We start from the raw sequence: 19,492 nt of genomic DNA on the forward strand, positions 1-19,492 counted from the left end.
ATATCACATCAAATATGTCCATCGGATACCAAGTATTACTAATCACCAAACGATTCGATCGAATAATTCTACTTGTACATAAGTAGTTACATAATGATTTATAAATGATGTGTCAAAAAAAAAGTATGTAAGTTTTTTTTTTTTTTTTTTTTTTTAAAAAATTATTCAATCATATATCACTACTTCATGTGCATGTAACCCATTACGTAAACATATTATATACATATAGCACAATCATTCAATTATTTTCATTTTCTTGAAAGTTTGTGTTCGGTGCTTGGTGGTGGCATATGATGCCCAAAGATTTTGGATTTTTAGTTTGTGAAAGTAACTAATACCCTCATTATTAAAGTCTCACGATTAACTAATTAAGTACTAACTAGTCTATTATAGGCTAATTGAGTAACTAATATCCTTTATCAGGATCATTAATTTTTAAAATAATTTTTAAAATGGATATTGTTATCAAGAAAAAAAGTATATATTTTTTTTTTTTTTTTTTGCTGAAGAAATTCTGATTCAATCATATATCACTACTTCATGTGCATGTAACCCATTACGTAAACATATTATATACATATAGCACAATCATTCAATTATTTTCATTTTCTTGAAAGTTTGTGTTCGGTGCTTGGTGGTGGCATATGATGCCCAAAGATTTTGGATTTTTAGTTTGTGAAAGTAACTAATACCCTCATTATTAAAGTCTCACGATTAACTAATTAAGTACTAACTAGTCTATTATAGGCTAATTGAGTAACTAATATCCTTTATCAGGATCATTAATTTTTAAAATAATTTTTAAAATGGATATTGTTATCAAGAATAATTATCAACCAAAACTGTTAAAAAAGATTGTACAAGGAACATGATTGTTGAATTAATACCATAAAAAATCGAGAGTTTATTTGATCTTTAATAATATGAGGGTAATAGGAGGTTAGTATATTCTTGATCTCTTTGTGAATATTAACTAGTCTAACGGCCAAGATACAAGACTTTAAGACATATTTGGTGAATTAAGTTTGGCCAACCTCATCTGTATATACTCTACATGTGATGGTCTTTGACGGTAAATAGAAATTCAATTTAACTGGGAAGCAATGTTTTGAAGTTAATTCAAATAAACAAATTTCTACTCATATGAAAAATATGTGTTGCTTTCTTCTGCAACTCTTAGCTCGGCCAATTCATTCGATCATCAAGATGGTCGAGTTGAGCTCGTGATGCAGGAAAGGAAACAAACTAAAATAAATTAAGTATTCCTCATTGATGGAAGCCACCAAAAAATAATAAAAGAAAAAGGAAAAAAATTGAAGACGACAATTTTTTTTTTTTTTTTTTTTTTTCACTTTAACAATTAAAAAGGCATCTTTCAACTCAAACGTTTGACTTCAATTTAATTCTCCCATCTTCCTGACTTAGGCAATGTGAAAAATACCTCGGATATTTGAGCATGTTCGGCTGAGCTTTAAATACATTTTTATTTCCAAACTTATTTGAATGAATTAGTTTTCCTTACACCAAGAAAAGAGTTGCTTAGTATAAAAATAACTAGTATGTTCATAGTATTGTTTAAGCTAATTGTATATTTTTAAATTCAAACACGTATGACACATGTCACATTTAGTACGAATATGACTAAATATAATTAAAAGAAAATTATTACCAACTTAACATTCATGGATCTTATCCAAAAGAATGCTTCTACACGTACATAAAGAATTTTGACAGAATATATACATGCAACTCACAGTTCTGGGGTCCACACACATTTTTGGCATTTTTTATACAGCATGGGGCCCACACACTTGTTTCTATTCTGGTGGAATTCTATGAAAAAAATTCTGTACAACCAGTTGTTTTCTATCCAAAATCTAACATCTAATCGCATTAAAGTAGGATTACCTAACCTTTAATTACAAAATCGAGAAATCAGTATATCTAATCAATTATCAAAAAGGTCAATAAATAAATAAATTGCCAATTTTATGATGCAAATCAACTTTTTTAACGCATACTAAACATACACTTAAAACAAAAATAGGATATAAAATTAATTCTTTTTTTCAGCCACTTCTAGAGTCACTCATTGTAAACTAATAATGTTAACTATGGAAGTCTACTTGAGTTTGGCTTTCTTGAATGAGGTATACTAAGTAGAGAGTGTACCCCCCACCCCACCCCACACACATCCCCATGCACACATGTATGTCTTATTTAGTACAAACATAATTAAATATGATAACAAGAATATTATGACTGCACGTAACATTCATTTATCATATCCGAAATCGAATACCTAAACCATGCTTTTGCCATACAAGCATGTCGCAATACAACTGAATATTTTATAACCCATACTAAACACACACTTAACACGAGACAAAGATATGAAACTAGTTCTCTTTTTCAGCCACCTTTGGAGTCACATTGTAACTCAGGAAGTCTACTTGTGTCTAGCTTTCTTGATTGGGGTATATTAAACAGAGAGGCACCTTACACCCCCACAAACACACATATATGTGTATTGTGGTGTAATTGGCTAGGTTAGGATTGAGATCCCAAAGCTGACCACCTAAAATTGATTAAGAAAATAGTTGGGTTGGCGCCCCCCGAGGCACATCCAAGTTGGCAAAGGAAGGACAGTGCGGGGCTCGCAACCCCAGCGTGGGGAGTTCTATTCCTGGTTGGAGCAGTTGAGTGTTGTAATAATCAGAGGAAAGGTTGGAGCAGCTTGGTGATGTAATAATCATGGAGGAGGCTCCCTTGGAGTCAGGAGTATAAAGGCTGTTCGAACCCTGGTCAACTTGAGCACATCCCGCGATTTACCTCCCTGAGCTGCTGAGGGGCCGGAAGTTCAGGGACGAGGATATAGTCTGGCGTAAGCTGGGACATCTCGTTAAAAAAAAAAAAAAAAAAAAAATGGAAATAGTTGGGCTGGCGGTTGGCCTCTGGATTTGGACATGCAAAACAACTTTTGTTGTTCAATATAAGGTGGTATTCTCCTCTTTCCATGCCTAGCAGTCTCGAGACAAGGTACTAGTATTAGAGTAAAAAATTTCACTAGGTTTGACACCACATTTTGAAAAATGATTGAAAATTGAAAGGAATGTATTCATATTTTTAAAATGGGCGAAAATAACTTTATAAATATTTCAATTCCTTGCTAGATCCAAACATTTTCTTCTTTTTCTTATTAAAGAAAATTATTTGTTTCTCAGACTCAACTCAATCCCAAACTGATTGAACATTCGTCGACATCTTACCATGAATATTGTCAACGTGTCGTCTCCATGCCTCGTTTTGCGTGAGAAAATATTCCAAATTGACTCAAACTGATGGGTCATTTTCTTTTCCATTGTCCTTTTGCTCTTTCCCTTCTTGTGAATTTTCAATTCTATTGTCGAAAAATGAGTCTCTTGTTTCAGGGGAAACAAAAGGGTGAAGAAGTTGCTGAGAGAGTGAAGATTTAGGGATTTGCTCCAAATTATATTTGAATATGAAATTTGTGAAAAAGAAGAGGAAGAAGAACATGATAAATTATTGTTTTTTGAATTACATGGAAAAACGTAAAGTTCTTATTTTATATATTCTCTTCTCTCTTTCTCTCTCTCATATATATATGGGAATGATTTTCTAAACATCAGTGTTTAGCTTATGTTAAGTACCGATCATATTGACACATCATTTAATTGGTAAATTATTAAATATATGGGACCTACCATTAACTTATTCACCAATTAAATGACGTGCCTTTTTGTATATTGAAAGTCCTCATGCATATATTCGTTCAGTAAATATAATTTTTTAGGGAGCCAATTGTTAATTGATTGTTGGAGAAATGTTGGAATTGTTAATCCATAAATGTGGAGGATTAGACGTTTTATAATTGTTTTTGTCATTTTGAATGTCAATATTTTCAAGCATTTTCGAATTTAGTGGACATAAAATGTTGAAATTATGTGCCATTAACATATTGAGATTTGAATTAATGCTTCGGTATTGTGGTTGAACTTTGAATATGAAATATAGAATTTCTGGAGGGGTCAAGGAATTTTTAACTAAGTTTGTAAACAATCTCAAGTTTGATTGGGGAATTAACGAGTTTTTGCCAAGTAAACTATTGAATTTTGTAGACAACTAGTCAGTTTAGAATGTCAAATCTTGAGTTTGCTGTTAAAATCTTGAGCATGCAGTCCAATTCTCGAGTTTGCTGTGCAAATCTCGAGTATGTTGGACAAATCTCAATTATGCTCAACAAATCTAGAATTTACTTGAAAAATCTTGAGTTCGATGTTAAAATTTGGAGTTTGCTCAACTGTCTAACTTGAAGTTTGCATAAATTTTTGTTTACAACTTCAAATTGCATTTCTTCTTTCTCTTCCATTTTTTTTTTTTTTTTTGGTTACATTGAACTCTAGATTCAATTATCTATGGTATAATATTTTTCATTGGGATATCTGTGTAAAAAATTGTGCACTAAGTTTCTCAGATGTTCGCATTTATGTTTCTCATTGCCTCTTGTGGTCCTTTTATGTCCAAATTTCATTTTTTTTCCAGATCTATCATCTTCAAATTCGAGATTTAGTGCTTGTTTGATAGGAATTTTGATAATTGATTTTTTGACTGTTAGAGATAAAGTGAGCCCTACTTGTGAAAGAAGAATTCAAAAATAACGGCTGGAATAGTGAAATAACGATGAAAAAATTGATTTTAATTGATTTAAAATCTGTACCAGACAAGCATTTAACCTGTAAAAGCAAATTACACTATATTAAATAGAAGGGTAATTAGCACAAAACATCCCTACCTTTCGATATTTTTGTGGAAAACATCCCTACCTTTCATTTTTTGACGGATTACACCCTCACCTTTACCTTTTTTTGCGCAAAACGTCTTTCTGTCAACTCTCTGTTAAAATGCTCCGTTAAATCAAAAGGTAATTAGCACAAAAGGTCCCTAACTTTCAAAGTTATTGTGCAAAACGTCCATACCTTTTAATTTTTAGCATAATTAGCACAAAAGGTCCTTACCTTTCAATATTATTGTGCAAAACGTCCTTACCTTTCAATATTATTGTGCAAAACGTCCTTACCTTTCATTTTCAGCATTTTCACCCATTCATTTCATCTTTCATTGCGCAAAAGGTCGTTTTCATCCATTTTTCCAATAAAATGACGATTTTACCCTCCTATTGAAATAAAACAAAAAGAAAAGAAAAAAATAATTAATTAATTACAATCATAGTTCTAAATCTTTCAAAACATTACGGATAAATCCTAAATTCTCCATTACCATCACTTTCACAACCCCACCAAGCCATCACCTATAGATCCATATAGCATCACTTTTCGACCACAACACCTATCGGACTCCACCACCACCACCAACCTCACCTCACTCTCCACAATATCCTCCTCCATAATATTGGTCACCAATCTGTCCGAAACAACCACATTTACGGTGGTGGAGTCCGATGGGCATGGTGGCTGAAAGGTAGTGTTATGTGGATTTATAGTTGGCAACTTGATAGGTTGTGAAAGTGGTGGTGGTTGAGAATTTATGATTTCTTTGTAATTTTTTAAAAATTTAAGGACTATGGTTGCAGTTGGTAATTCATCTTTTCTTTTTGTTTTATTTGAATAGGAGTGTAAAATCGTCATTTTATTGAAAAAAAAATGGATGAGAAGGACATTTTTTGCAATGAAAGGTGAAAGGTAGGGGTGAAAATGCTAAAAAATGAAAGGTAGGGACGTTTTGCACAATAATATTGAAAGATAGGGACCTTTTGTGCTAATTATGCCAAAAAATGAAAGATAGAGACGTTTTGTACAATAATATTGAAATGTATGGACCTTTTGTGCTAATTATATTTTGATTTAACAGAACATTTTAACGAAAAGTTGACAGAAGGACGTTTTGTGCAAAAAAAGGTAAAGGTGATAATGTAATCCACCAAAAAATGAAAGGTAAGGACGTTTTCCACAAAAACATCGAAAGGTAGGGACGTTTTGTGCTAATTACCCTAAATAGAAAACTGCTCAATTAACTACAAAATTCACATTCTACATTTTAAAGTTTCTATGAAATTCGAGATTTCAACACCTTTCAAACTTCCTTGAATCATGAATTTAAGTGCCTATCTTAGGGAAAGTGCGACATAAAACAAAATATCATGTCTTTAATTCAAAAAAGTTTAACTTTGATTGCTTGGGGGAAGTGGATAGAATTGACTACCCTTCACTTCAAAAGGTCATTCTGCTTTCTTGTGAAGTTATTCCGTAAAACAAGCCAACTTGACCTTGAAAAGAACATTTTGATGTGTTCATGTAACCTTTTACTTGTGCAAAATGATATGTTATCACATAATGCGAGCAAAAGTCATCTGACTTTTCTTTTCAAATATCAGATACACTTCCTAACGCTTAGAAAATCACATAATAAATTCTAGAGACAATATTAGTGACATCTCATAGAGTGACTTTCATAAACGTGAGGGAGTGCCTCGATATTTTCACAAAGCTTAAGGAGCTGGTAACTATTATATTATTTTTAATTTCTGTTATTCAATTAATATTTATATTTACATATGAGGTAAGCGAAGAATGATTTAAATATTCGTGATGGAATCGTAAAAAAAAAAAAAAAACGATAGAGCAAATAACGTATAGTTTGTTGTGATTCAAATTAGGGTGAATTTTTTTTTTTGAAAATAAATGTTTTCCTTATTCTCATGTGGGAAATTTGTTTCCTTATATTTCACATGATTTTTATGAAAATATATTATTTCCTTATTTCACATTATTTCCATCTTTATGCTATGTCATGTAAATATAAGTAGTGATCTTGTCTTTCAGTTTTGTTAAAGCAAGAATTGTTAAGTTCTTGTATTTCTTTCCATATTGTCGATTAATAAAATGTCGTCCTTCAGTGATTAACTCTCTTTGTTAATTTCTTTATTTTTAAATCTTGTTTCTCGTTGCAATTTTCATTAATTCATATTCCGTCATTAATCTCATTCACTACAATCCTTCCAGGTCCAACAAGTGGTATCAGAGCTTAATTCTTCTTCTGAGGATTGGTTGAGGTTTTTTCAGAGATGACTACAATGAAGTATGACATTTCGCTGTCGGATCGCAATACAAGGTTTTCTTTATGGCAAGGAAAGATGAGGGTTATTTTGACATAGTTGGATTTGGATGATGTGTTGCTGGATTTTGAGAAGATGACAACTAATTGGGCAACGGAGGAGAAACAACAGAGGCATCAGAAAGTTTTGTCGTTGATTCATCTTCATCTATCCATCATTATTCTGCAAGATAGCTTGAATGAGAAAACAACAGCTGCTTTGTGGTTGAAGCAATTATGTAAGACCAAGACACTTACCAGTAAACTAGCTCTAAAGTAGAAATTGTATTCCTATTGCATGACCGAAGGAGGGCTGTTGGAAGATCATATTGTCGTATTCAAGGAAATTGTTGCAGATTTAGAAACGTTGGAGGTTAAGTACGATGAAGAGGATCTTACCTTGATCCTGTTATATTCGCTGCCTGACTCTTATGCATCGTTTCGGGACACCATTTTGTATAGTCGGGATACTTTGACCATAGAAAATGTTTACGATGCTTTGCACTCAAATGAGAAGTTGAAGCATTTGGTTGGAGTTACATTGAGGGATATTTTTACGATTAATTCTTTCACTGTTCAGAATCGTCAAATGGGAAGGATGGTGGCAATCGATAAATGAGATGGTGGATTATATGTCCTGGGGCATGAATATCCCACATTTATTTTTGATCTTAATAATAAGTCGTAGCATGCCTCATATGATTTGTGGCATGTTTGCCTTGGACATGTGAATCACTCCATTATCTCTTTTCTAAATAAAAAATGTCCATATTTATCTTGCATCTTTATTGCCTTCTCCAACGCTTTGTAATAGATGTCAAATTGCGAAAAATCATCTTTTGGCTTATTTGCGTAATGAAAAGCGATCGTCTAATGTGTTGGATTTAATTCATTGTGACATACCTTCCACCATCAAATCCACTTTAGGTTTTGTTTACTATGTTGTCTTTATCGATGATTTTTATCTCTTCACTTGGCTATACCCTTTTGCGTTTAAAATCTGACTTTTACAATATTTTCCTTCACTTTAAAAAACTTTTGGAAAATTAATGTTTTGCACGTATAAATTTTTTTCAAAGTGATGGTTGTGGAGAATTCACTAGCAATCGTCTCCAAGGGCACCTCTGGCATCCGTCATCAATTATCTTGCCCATACACACCTGCTCTAAATGGTCACACCAAAAGGAAACATCATAATGAGATTGAGACCGGCCAGGCTCTTCTTTTTCACTCTCATATTTCTCCTCACTTCTAGGTCAAAGCCTTCAACACTGCAGTCTACATCATCAGTCGCTTGCCCACACTATTCTTTGGAAGTAAGTCCCCCTTTTGAGTTACTTTATGGTTCCTCTCTGAATTATGAAAATTTTCATCATTTTGGGTGTTGTGTTTACTCTAGTTTGTGTGATTATAAGTCTAACAAATTTTCTCTTCGGGGCATCCCATGCATTTTTATGGGACCATCTGTAGATTGTACATCACTCAATATGCACAGTTTGATAAACATCACTTTTTTCTTTAGAAACCTCTCTTGCTCAACCCATCTCATCTTTCCCATTTTCCATTTTTTTAAAACTCGGCTCATCCTGTACTGAAACATCTTCTCTTGAGCACTATTCTCCTTCCATCACTCTATTAAAATCTAACTCGTGTGTTCTTTGTACTGACCAGTGGATGAATCTGTACATGTTACTAACTTTATTACAAGCTCTTCTTTGGTACACTCAGCCATAGACCATGTTCTGTTAAGTTTGACGTCGGTCCTCAAGTTCATGATCTCACTCCAACTCCAACATTCTGGTATTTTCATAACTTGCCATTGGACGAATATTGGCTTCTTGGGCTTTTCTAGTCTTCTTCGTGTTTTTCTTGCCTCTATTGAGCCTCAAGGTTTCAAATCTACTGCAAAGAATCCTGCCTAGATTATTGCCATGGATGAAGAAATGCAAGCCTTACAAAACTACCACACCTGAAATTTAGTCCTTAAGCCTGTTAACACCAATATTATGGTCTCCAAGCGGGTGTTCAAGACCAAATATTTGTCTGATCAATCCATCAAGCATCTCAAAGCTCATCTTTTTTGCCAAGGGCTATACACATGTACTTGTTCTTGGCTACTATGATACCTTTAGTCCTATTATTAAGGCTTTTGCTATTCGCGTTGTGATTTCTATTTCTGTGACTGACAAATGACCCCTTCGCCAAATTGATGTTAAGAATGTGTTTCTCAATGGCGCTCTTATTGAGCATGTTTATATAGAGCGGCCTCTCGGATATATTGATCCTCCTTTCCTAATCATGTCTGCCAATTGAAGAAAGCCCTCTATGGTCCAGCACCTCAACTCCTTAATTATTCAGCTTGGATTTTCCTATAGTCAAGTTGACACATTGCTATTTGTCTTCCATAAGTACTTTGATATCATTTATTTGCTCTTCTATATTGATGATATTATTATCATTGGCAACAACTCATCTATCATCCGCAAATCCACCTGCAAACTTAATTCTAAGTTTGCCTCTAAGGATTTGGGTCCTCTTAGCTACTTCCTTGGCCTTGAAGCTTCGACAACAACATATGGTCTTTTTAACAGTCTAGAATATGCACGGGATATTATTACTCGAGCAAAGTTACTTGATAGCAAATAGTCTCACACCCCTATGGTTGTTTCTCAACACTTGTCTGCAAAGGATCCTCCGTTCTTGAATCCCACTCTTTACATATCTCTAGTTGGCGTCCTTCAATACTTGACTATTACGCGCCCCCATATTGCTCATCCTATCAACTTTGTCGACCAATTTCTACACGCTCCAACAACATACCATTTTTTTGTAATTAAGCGTATTCTTCGCTATATTGAAGGCCTTCATTTTGGCCTTATCTTCCGCTCCTCCACTATTCCTAGTGCTCTCATTGCTTGCTTCGATGCGGATTGGGCAAGATGCCTTGATACTCGGTAGTCTACCTTGGGTCCTTGGTTCTTAGAAATATACTTGTAATATTAGACCTGAGTATCAAATTATTATATACATTTTTTTCCTCAATAAGAAGTCTTTACTCCCAACAACATATTTCTAATTAATGACAATAGAATTAAGGTATAGTTGACATTTTAAAACAATTTTTTTTTTCAAAGCTAAGTTTATAGATATTATCATATGATCGTGAACTGAATTTAGATCTACTTACAGACACCGTCGGTGTGTAATATAAAATTAGCATAGTAAACAGATCAAACCTATAATTAAGAAGAATTTTATTATTATGTGCAATCGTATTTAACCCAATACAACAAAACATTACAAAATAAGTTTAGTATAATTATGCGTGGAAGTAAAGTTGAACAATAAAAAGAATAAGTGTTATAGCATAAGTTTTATCTAATATGCTATTCATTATACTTTAATATTGCATATCAAACATAATTAAAGGGGGTCTTGATATAAACAAACAAGTCTTCATGTTGGTGTATAAAGACATTATAGAGAAAATAAATAAATGATTTCTTAAAAATTTTCCACTAAAATCCTTTTTTGTTTTAAACATCTCACTCTTTTATACATGAAAAAAAATACCGGACCATTCTTAGGAATGAAGTAATCAATTTCTCTCTATTTTTTAAATTTAAATTTATTTTAATGATGAAAAATACGCGAATTATGTCTTTTAAATATTAAATAGTAATAGGAAGAGCACTCTACGAATAATATTTTGACATCTAATAAAGAAATAAACAAAATTCATTTCAATTAGAAAATCAAAAAGAATAAATGTGACGAGACCTATAATGGATATCGTTGTAGTTACAATGTAACTATTAATGTCATTTGACTGTGGCGGTCTAAAAGTTTTTATTAATGTAGCTTTTTCAAAAAATAAAAATAAAAATAAAAATAAAAAATAAAGATTGTTAACCAATTGAATGCATTAAACATTTTTCGTAATCATCACTGGGATCAAATTATTATTACTCAATTTATTGTATATCTTTATCATTCATAAAGATAAGGTATGGGAAGGATTCCTTGATGGTGGATGCTTTTGATGGCTTAATTAATTATTTTAATTAAAGCTGAATTAATATAAGTGGTGTCATGTTTATTCCGACAAATGAGTTTTTGTTTCCCATCTTCCATCTGCTTATGTTCTTGGAAAACAGCTAATCAACATTGCATTCTGAGTTTTCAAAACATGTTAGAGTTAATACAATATGTTTGGCATGATTGACTAATAATATTAGACGGGATAATAAAAATATTGTTTAGTAAGACGTCTAGACATGACATTTTCAAATAGAAAATTCTAAATAACTCTGTCCTACGCGGTGGATTATGTTTTCTTCTTCTTTAATTCTAAGCAATCTTGTCTGGTCTATCATCCCAAAAATTCAATGATGTTTATTTATTTTTATTATATTTGTTAATTATCTATTTCCTATGTAAGTGTATACTTGAAAATCGAAATATAGTATTATACTGAATGAATACCATGACCAAAATTTTTAACTTTTTTCTTTATTATTTTCTAGTACTTAATAATCGATTTTACCAAGCATGCAATGATTGAAATCCCTCGTACTATTGCTTCTAAGTAATTAGTACTATGTATATGAAAAACATAGTTTAAAATTAAGTATATTTTCATCATATTAGTAGTGGTTATCTTCGATTATACGTGACATGTTGACAAATGGTTTCAAATTTTATGTCAGCTACACAATCTTTTTGCAACTTTATTCGATTCAACATTATATATACTTTATCTAACATTACAGCAAAATATAATAAAGAAATGTTCCATTATTGTGTCTAATAGCATTCAATGCATACAAAATATAATGTACATCTATGTGCAATGCTTAGAGTAGCCTGGTTTAGTATATTCACCTACAAAATAAAGCTAGGAAGATTTAAATTTTGTTTACAGAAATCCGAATGTCTTTCAACATCAAACAATTTAAACCATAATTTCTTTATCCACAGTCAATTTTATTTACGTCATAATTTATAAGCAGTTTTTTTTTTTTTTAATAATAATGTTATCTTGCACCACTAGTATTATTATACCTGTTTAACCGATACCATGTGATATGCACAATGAAATGTGAAATTAAGTAACTCATTTAATTTTGCTTCTCATTTAATGTCGCACTAGTATCGTGTTTTAACACTAGTTATGTTAAATAGCATTATTATTATTATTATTATTATTATTTGCTCTTTCTTCTCTCTTCCCAATAGGTCTTCTCATTTATCTTATATTCTCTTACAATTTTGCAAATTCCAAAGTCGGGCACGATCAAGCATCGTTCGTAAAAGTTAATAAATTTTTTAATCTTTAAATTCAACCATCCCTATTTTACGCCTTAATTTGAGCACCATTATCCATAGATAATGATTTTTTAAGGGTCATAAGCTCAAATTTCGAGGTTAATGGGTAAGCTTAAAGGGATTATCCTTCTAATGGTTCAATCTTTGTCGTAGGAAGGCAAGCAAGACCTTGTTAATCTCTTTCATTAAATGTATAAAAGTCTAAATGACACCATAATCCTTAACTAATTCATAAAGCAAAGTTATGTGTTTAAAAGCAAGAATAATCGAGAAAAGAAATCAAGGAAACCATAATCCTTAACTAATTCAAATTTCTTAATTAAAGGTTGAAATTGAAAAGTGGCTTTCCAACGTTGCATGGATTACTCTTTCCTTTAAGCCAAATGTTAGGTGTGCTTTTTTTTTTTTTTTTTTGTTTGTGTTAATTTCCATCATCTTTTCTCACATGTTTACCACTTGTTATTTTATTTTATTAAGTCAATGTTTGATTCCCATTTCTAGAAAAAATTATTATTATTATTTATTTATTTATTTATTTATTTTACAAATTCATTTTCAACCAAACATTTATAAGTGATCCACAATTTTTATCAACTTTTAAACTACACATTTCATCGATTCTTCATAAAATCTACTAAAAGATTTTTAATAAATTCAAATAGGGGCTAAATTAAGCAATTCTTGAAAAATTATATACCTGATTATGTGCCTGAAATGTAATGGAATTTTATCATGAAACTACATCTCTTATGTGAGAAACACATTCTGCTAGAGCTAGAAAATTATTTATTTATGCAATAAAATCTCTTTATAATCAAACTGTAATTAGGACCAAACTAATTATTACTATGAGTATGTTACAAGTGATATATTAATAATTAATTAACTAAAAGTATAGACATTAATAAAAGAGAGAGATTTTTGAAATTTTAATTCATGTATAGTTTAGAGTATGTAAAGTCTCATCTTAAACGTCTATAATTTTACATTCACGCTGACAACTTCAGAGAAGTGTTTATTTCATCTTAAACCTTTAATGTAACATAATACAATATATTTTTCTTCTATATACATATAGTCATGATAATGTGGATTTGTTCTTATTTATAAATAGTTCAAATTGGACCAGTGTTATGTTTTAATGTAATTGGCGATTTTATGAACAAAAAGGACCGAATTGAAAAAAATGTAAAAGTCGCGAATTAGTTACAATTTTGTATAGTTGTGTTTGATAGGTTAGGGCTCAAGCTCGGAATAAAGAAAGAAGAATCGCCGCAATTTCGCTTGCCTCTTGCCAACACATTGTTCGAGCGATAAAAATAAAATGAACTTCGTTAGCTTGTCTCCAGGACATCACTCGAGCAAAACACTATCACTTGCTTTTCACTGGCGTGTCGCTCGAGTACTAGAAAACCCTAATTTTTGATTTTCTAGAATTTTAATAGGATTATACTACCCAAAATGTCCTTTATATAAATACTTGTGCCGTTTCACAAAAAATCTTGAATTGATCATTGTGAGAAAACATATACCCTATTCCTATATTATTCAATACATCAATCATTGAGATTGGCAATTGAAAAGCATCAAGACCAAAAATTCAAAAAAAAAAAAAAATAATAATAATAATAACAATAATACTTCTAGAGTATCTATCAGAGGTTGAAGATCAAAGAAGGTGACCGAGTTAGATTGTTAGAATCTACAAGAGATAGACTAAATCAGAAAGCCGGGAGTTGATACAGGAGCACGCAATTCAGGAGGGCTTTGGGAATTACAGTCAGAAGGTCATAAAGTACTTGTGTTGGTTGAGTTTGACGGTACTGTAAGTTGATTCGTTTATAGTAGATTCATACTGGTTTGGACCAAGAGTTTTTAATCCCGCGAGAGGTTTTCTCTATCATCAAATATCCCGTGTTCTTTATTTTCAAGCAATTTATTATACTAGAGCAATTCAACAAAGGGTGGATTGCAAGTGAATTCATTTTGACTAATTAATAACTATGACGAATAGCAATTGTTAATTAATTTTATTAAATTCCGTGCAAACACCTATTCATCCCCCCACCAAGTGTTTTTTGGGTCAAGCTGCACAACTTTCAACCAGAATTATTTTCGACTAAATAGTGGTTATTTCTATATAGAGTATCAGTTAGAGATATGTTACCCTTTAATTTGTTAACGTGATTGATTTTGTTTTGTCTTTTTAGGGTGATTAGATAAAATATGCACATGATGAGTTGTTTATCAATTATTGGGTTCTATTAAATAGATTACTAATCAAAGTTTAGTTATAGTAATGCTTGTCAAATGTTTCCCGACAACTCAAGCCTGTTTCCCATCTTTGAACTGCTTGCATGCATTTTCTGTTAGGCATGGTGGAAAATACTAATTAAATTGGATTAAAGAAAGAAAAATCATTCAAATCATATTCATTATGTTGTTGGGGGGCGGGGGGGGGCATGGGCTATCGTTCGACACTGCACATTAAATGTGAATTTCCGCCAAAATCATGGGAATTGAATTGTCTAAAACTTATTTTTTAGGAATTGTCAATTAAATATGTTTGATTGGTATAATTTTTCACCGGAAAAATGTTGAAATTCTGGATCTTTTGATTTTCGTTGGGCTTTGTCTTTCATAAAAATTGTCAATTAAAGGGATAGAACTTGTTATAATTGTGGATAGAATTTGTTTCTATTGTAAAAAAATAAAAAAAGTAAAATAAAATAAAAAGAACCTGGAAAAGTGAATTTCCGCCAAAACCATGGGAATTGGAATCCCACAAAATCAAGGAAAATCGGTCAAGTGGGGGTGGGGTTGGAAAATGAATTGTCGGGAAAATTTTTGCAATCAAATAACCAAGAAGGTGGACAATAAAAATTTTCATTTTTCCATGGAAATTTCCTCCTATCAAACAGGCTCTTAGTGTGTTGATAGAACAACACATAGTATTGCAGTTTGACTCGTGACATAAAATATCAAGAATTGGTAGAATTTAAAACAATTTAGGTGATTTGTGTAATTATAAATTTTCGAATAATTCTAAGGTGGATGGGTTGTAAGATAGAGAATCTCATATACAACAATAATTTTGATCACATTTCGACCATCTCAATTATATGTGTCGATGATGATGATGATGATTTTTATTATTATTATTTTTAAACCGTTAGCCTCATACTATGTTTCGCATTGTTAGGCAAAACTGCTGTTTCTCCCAGTTTTCTCAAAGATAATGGTGTTGGTACCGAATATACGTACGAGAAGATAACACACTAAGAAAAGGATAAATTAATGTATTATTATAATTTCATTTCTAACATTTCCTGATTTTTGAGTGTCAATTACTGTATTTGCAAAACAAAATGAGTATATGAAGTTAGAGTCTATTTTTCATAAGTAGAATGATAGAAGCGTACATTTTTACATAGTGGGATTTTATTGGTATTATAGGTCTTTTTAAATCCATGTTAGACTAGTCGTTTTTTATTGAATTAAATTAATTTTGAAAGGTCTTCCTCTTATAATAAATTAAAATCTAATAGCTATGTTACGACAAATTTTCATATTTTCAGTCATTAGTAATACTGAAACACTAACCAGAAATCAGGGAGAAAATATGTACATTCATTGGTCATTATCTACATATCAAATGCCCTTAATTTACTAATAAATTATTTAATTACATATCATAGACTTTAACCCATTCCAACCCATTTATATAATCATTTTGTGGTACGTAAAGGACATTTTCTAATCCCTCCATTCCAAATCCTCCCAAAAAAGTTGGCTCCAAAAGCTCCATTGAAAACGATGAACTTGGACTGTTGATGCTTGAAAATCCATCTCCACGTTCAAGTAGTCTTTGTATCTCCTTTTCAGCTTCAGAAACTTGTTCCTTCAGCGTTAATACCTACACGTAAAAATTATTGTTGGTACGTAGTACTGGACAGGATTGAGAACAATAGAGAGATATACGTACCTCGTTCTCGAGCCTACATTTCTCTACCACAGTGCAGTCATGTTTGGCCTTCAATTTAGAGTACTCTTCCTCCAATTTCTTGCTCTTCCACCGAGCCCGTCGATTCTGAAACCAAACTGCAACCTGGCGGGGGTCGAGTCCGAGTTCAGATGCAATTTTCTCCTTCCTTTCAGACTCCAACTTCTGCTCATTTTCAAAACTCGTCTCCAACAGATTCACTTGTTCTTGGCTTAACTTCCTCTTCCCGGCCGCCTCACTTCCGTTTCCGCACTTACCTTTGCTCTTCTTTCGTCGGCTCTTCTTCCGCGTTTTCTCGATACCTAAATATCATCACAAAATTCTAGTTTATATACAGTACTCGAAGACACTAAACAAAGGTATGCTATGTGCAATAAAACTAAAAAGCTATAATTAAATTCTTTCTTGCTTAATCAAGCCGACAACAAAATAATACAGTCCAGTCGAGTATGCTACAAGAAGACATGACAACATAATCAAATGCATCCATAATCTTTTCTTGGAAGCAGTACTAACCTTCTTCTTGGACCACTTGGCTGTAAATTTCAGGATAGTATTGAGCAATCAAACCCATTTGATCACCGTAAAGGTTCATATTTTCTAGGGTGCCAGTGGATAAATGTCCTAGTAATGAATTATAAGTTACTAGGACTTTTACTTAAAAGCTGGAGTGAGAGAGAGGGTGGACTGAATTTGGGACTTAAAGGCTTTATTTATAGAGCTGTCACTTAAAAGAAACCTTGGTCCCTTCGGAATTATCAATAATGCCATTTGTCCCAAGTATGAAAACATATAGAGATTCAGTTAATTAATGGTGGGCGTGGAGTGTATCAATTTCTTGTACCATTCAAATTCTGTTTATATCCTGTCAAGATTATCCAAACAAAAGGAAACACGTGTAAATGTTAGGCACACTAAATTAAACATGATTAATGTGAAGAAAATAGTGTTAATGAACTTATCCTAGTTCAGAAGACGAACTTAATTAAAAAGAACTATGAAACATTTTGTTATACCAAACATGTCTGTATGATATCGAGTACTAAATAATTCAATTAATTTTCATTTTATCTTGCAAGTTTGAGTTATCATTATCATTTTGATGCTTGTTGGTGTCACATGATGTCCAAAGATTTTGGATTTTTAGTTTGTGAATGTAACTAATAGCCTCATTATTAAAGTCTCATGATTAATTAATTATGTACTAACCAGCCTATCATAGACTAATTATGTAACTAATATCATTTATTTCCATGTGCATTTCGTGTTTATATTCTTTACTTGGGATTGGGTAATATGAGGTTAGTATATTCTTGATCTATTTAACAAACATTGACCAGTCTAACGGACAAGATACAAGACGTTAGACATATTAGGTGAATTCAATTTTGCCACTCTCCATCTCTCATCTATAGATACTCTATATGTGACGGCCTTCGACAATAAATAGAAATTTGCTATTTATACAGGAAACATTGTTTTGAAGCTCATTACATAAACAAATTTTGATTCATATGAGAAATATGTGTGGTTCTTTGGTCTGCAAGTCTTAGCTTCGTCAATTCAATAGATCATCAAGTTGGTTGAATTTAACTCTTTGTTTTGTCGGAAAGGAAACAAACTAAATGAAGGTCATTTTCAAAATGGGGAAGTTAATCCTTTGGAGTATAAATTAAGAATTCCTAATTGACGAAAAAAGTTTGAAGGCAACTTTTTTTGTTTTTTTTCCCCTCACTTTAACTATTAAAAAGGCCTCTTTCAAAACTCATACATTTGACCTCAATTTTATTACACATAAAAATAGATCATCAAGTTGGTTGAATTTAACTCTTTGTTTTGTCGGAAAGGAAACAAACTAAATGAAGGTCATTTTCAAAATGGGGAAGTTAATCCTTTGGAGTATAAATTAAGAATTCCTAATTGACGAAAAAAGTTTGAAGGCAACTTTTTTTGTTTTTTTTCCCCTCACTTTAACTATTAAAAAGGCCTCTTTCAAAACTCATACATTTGACCTCAATTTTATTACACATAAAAAATATTTTTAAATAATTTTTTATTTTCAAATGTGTTTGAGTGAGCTACGTTTTTCTTACTTTTTAAGGAAAAAAGTTGCTTACTTTCACTCATATGTTCATAGAATTGTTCAAGTTAGTGGCATACTTTTGAAATTCAAACATGTATTAGATAAGTCACGCTTAGCACGAATATAATTAACTACGATAAAAAAGTATTATGAACAAAAGTAACATTCATGTATCTTATCCAAAATATAGTAAGTGTCGCATTAAAAATAAGATTAATTACCTAACTCTAATTACAAAATTGAGAAATATGTATATGTAATAAATTATCAAAAAAGTTGGTGAATATATTATCAATAGTTCGATGCAATGAAACTTAGTATTTTATAATGCATACTAAACACGCACTTAACAAGAGACAAGAATATGAAACTCATTCTCTTTTCAGCCACCTTTGGAGTCACGTCTACTTAGTGATGGCAACGAGGTGGGTTCGGGGTGGGGCAGTTTTCTTGCCCCGTTTAATTATTTATTTATTATTATTTTTTTAAAATTTCGAGTTCAATAAAATACGGATAACATTCAAGCCGACAAAGTTAATATCCAAAATAAACACTACAAATCTTAAACATAATGGTCGCTATTGGTACACAACATTGATTATTAGGATGAACAAAGTTTTTTTATGTTTTTTTCCTTTAATATTGTCACAAAAGTTGTAACCCCACACTTTAATTTATGACAATATATAGATTTTCAAATTTGTTTAGTTGAACGTGTTATATCTTTTTATATTTGTTTTTATCAATATAATATTAATTTGACAAAGTAGTATAATTGTATATATAAATTAGTCAAGTTTGATAAGACTTGTATAATTGAGGATACTAGAAAATAAGTCATCATTTTATTTGAAGCAAGTTGAACCCTAACTTTTTATAAAAATAAAAATAAAAATAAAAAGGTCACGGGGTGGGTTCGGGACGGGGCATCCCCGCCCCGCCCCGCC

At 31.8% G+C, this 19,492-nt stretch overlaps 2 protein-coding genes across 2 annotated transcripts; one reads left to right on the forward strand and one right to left on the reverse strand.

The window, feature by feature from the left end:
• Window positions 1-9,574: 9,574 nt before the first annotated feature.
• LOC111377007 (uncharacterized mitochondrial protein AtMg00810-like) lies at window positions 9,575-10,089 on the forward strand. The gene is made up of 2 exons (XM_023000019.1): window positions 9,575-9,709; window positions 9,820-10,089. Exons 1-2 carry the CDS (start codon window positions 9,575-9,577, stop codon window positions 10,087-10,089), a joined length of 405 nt encoding a protein of 134 aa, XP_022855787.1.
• A 5,969-nt stretch (window positions 10,090-16,058) lies between these two features.
• Window positions 16,059-17,157, reverse strand: LOC111377020 (homeobox-leucine zipper protein ATHB-40-like). Its single transcript, XM_023000036.1, has 3 exons — window positions 16,979-17,157; window positions 16,445-16,764; window positions 16,059-16,375 (listed from the first exon to the last, which is right to left on the reverse strand). Exons 1-3 carry the CDS (start codon window positions 17,055-17,057, stop codon window positions 16,145-16,147), a joined length of 630 nt encoding a protein of 209 aa, XP_022855804.1. The 5' UTR covers window positions 17,058-17,157; the 3' UTR covers window positions 16,059-16,144.
• Window positions 17,158-19,492: the final 2,335 nt, after the last annotated feature.

Source organism: Olea europaea, unplaced genomic scaffold, assembly GCF_002742605.1.
Source record: "Olea europaea var. sylvestris unplaced genomic scaffold, O_europaea_v1 scaffold1595, whole genome shotgun sequence".
Taxonomy (NCBI): domain Eukaryota; kingdom Viridiplantae; phylum Streptophyta; class Magnoliopsida; order Lamiales; family Oleaceae; genus Olea; species Olea europaea.

Bases quoted from the DNA above. Each gene is read 5' to 3' on its own strand.
- LOC111377007 (XM_023000019.1), top strand. From the start codon at position 9,575: ATGATATTATTATCATTGGCAACAACTCATCTATCATCCGCAAATCCA. The intron at 9,710-9,819 runs GTCTTTTTAACA...TTGTCTGCAAAG, and splicing joins AGCTTCGACAACAACATATG to GATCCTCCGTTCTTGAATCC.
- LOC111377020 (XM_023000036.1), bottom strand. From the start codon at position 17,057: ATGAACCTTTACGGTGATCAAATGGGTTTGATTGCTCAATACTATCCT. The intron at 16,765-16,978 runs GTTAGTACTGCT...GATGATATTTAG, and splicing joins CCAAGTGGTCCAAGAAGAAG to GTATCGAGAAAACGCGGAAG. The intron at 16,376-16,444 runs GTACGTATATCT...TTTTACGTGTAG, and splicing joins AATGTAGGCTCGAGAACGAG to GTATTAACGCTGAAGGAACA.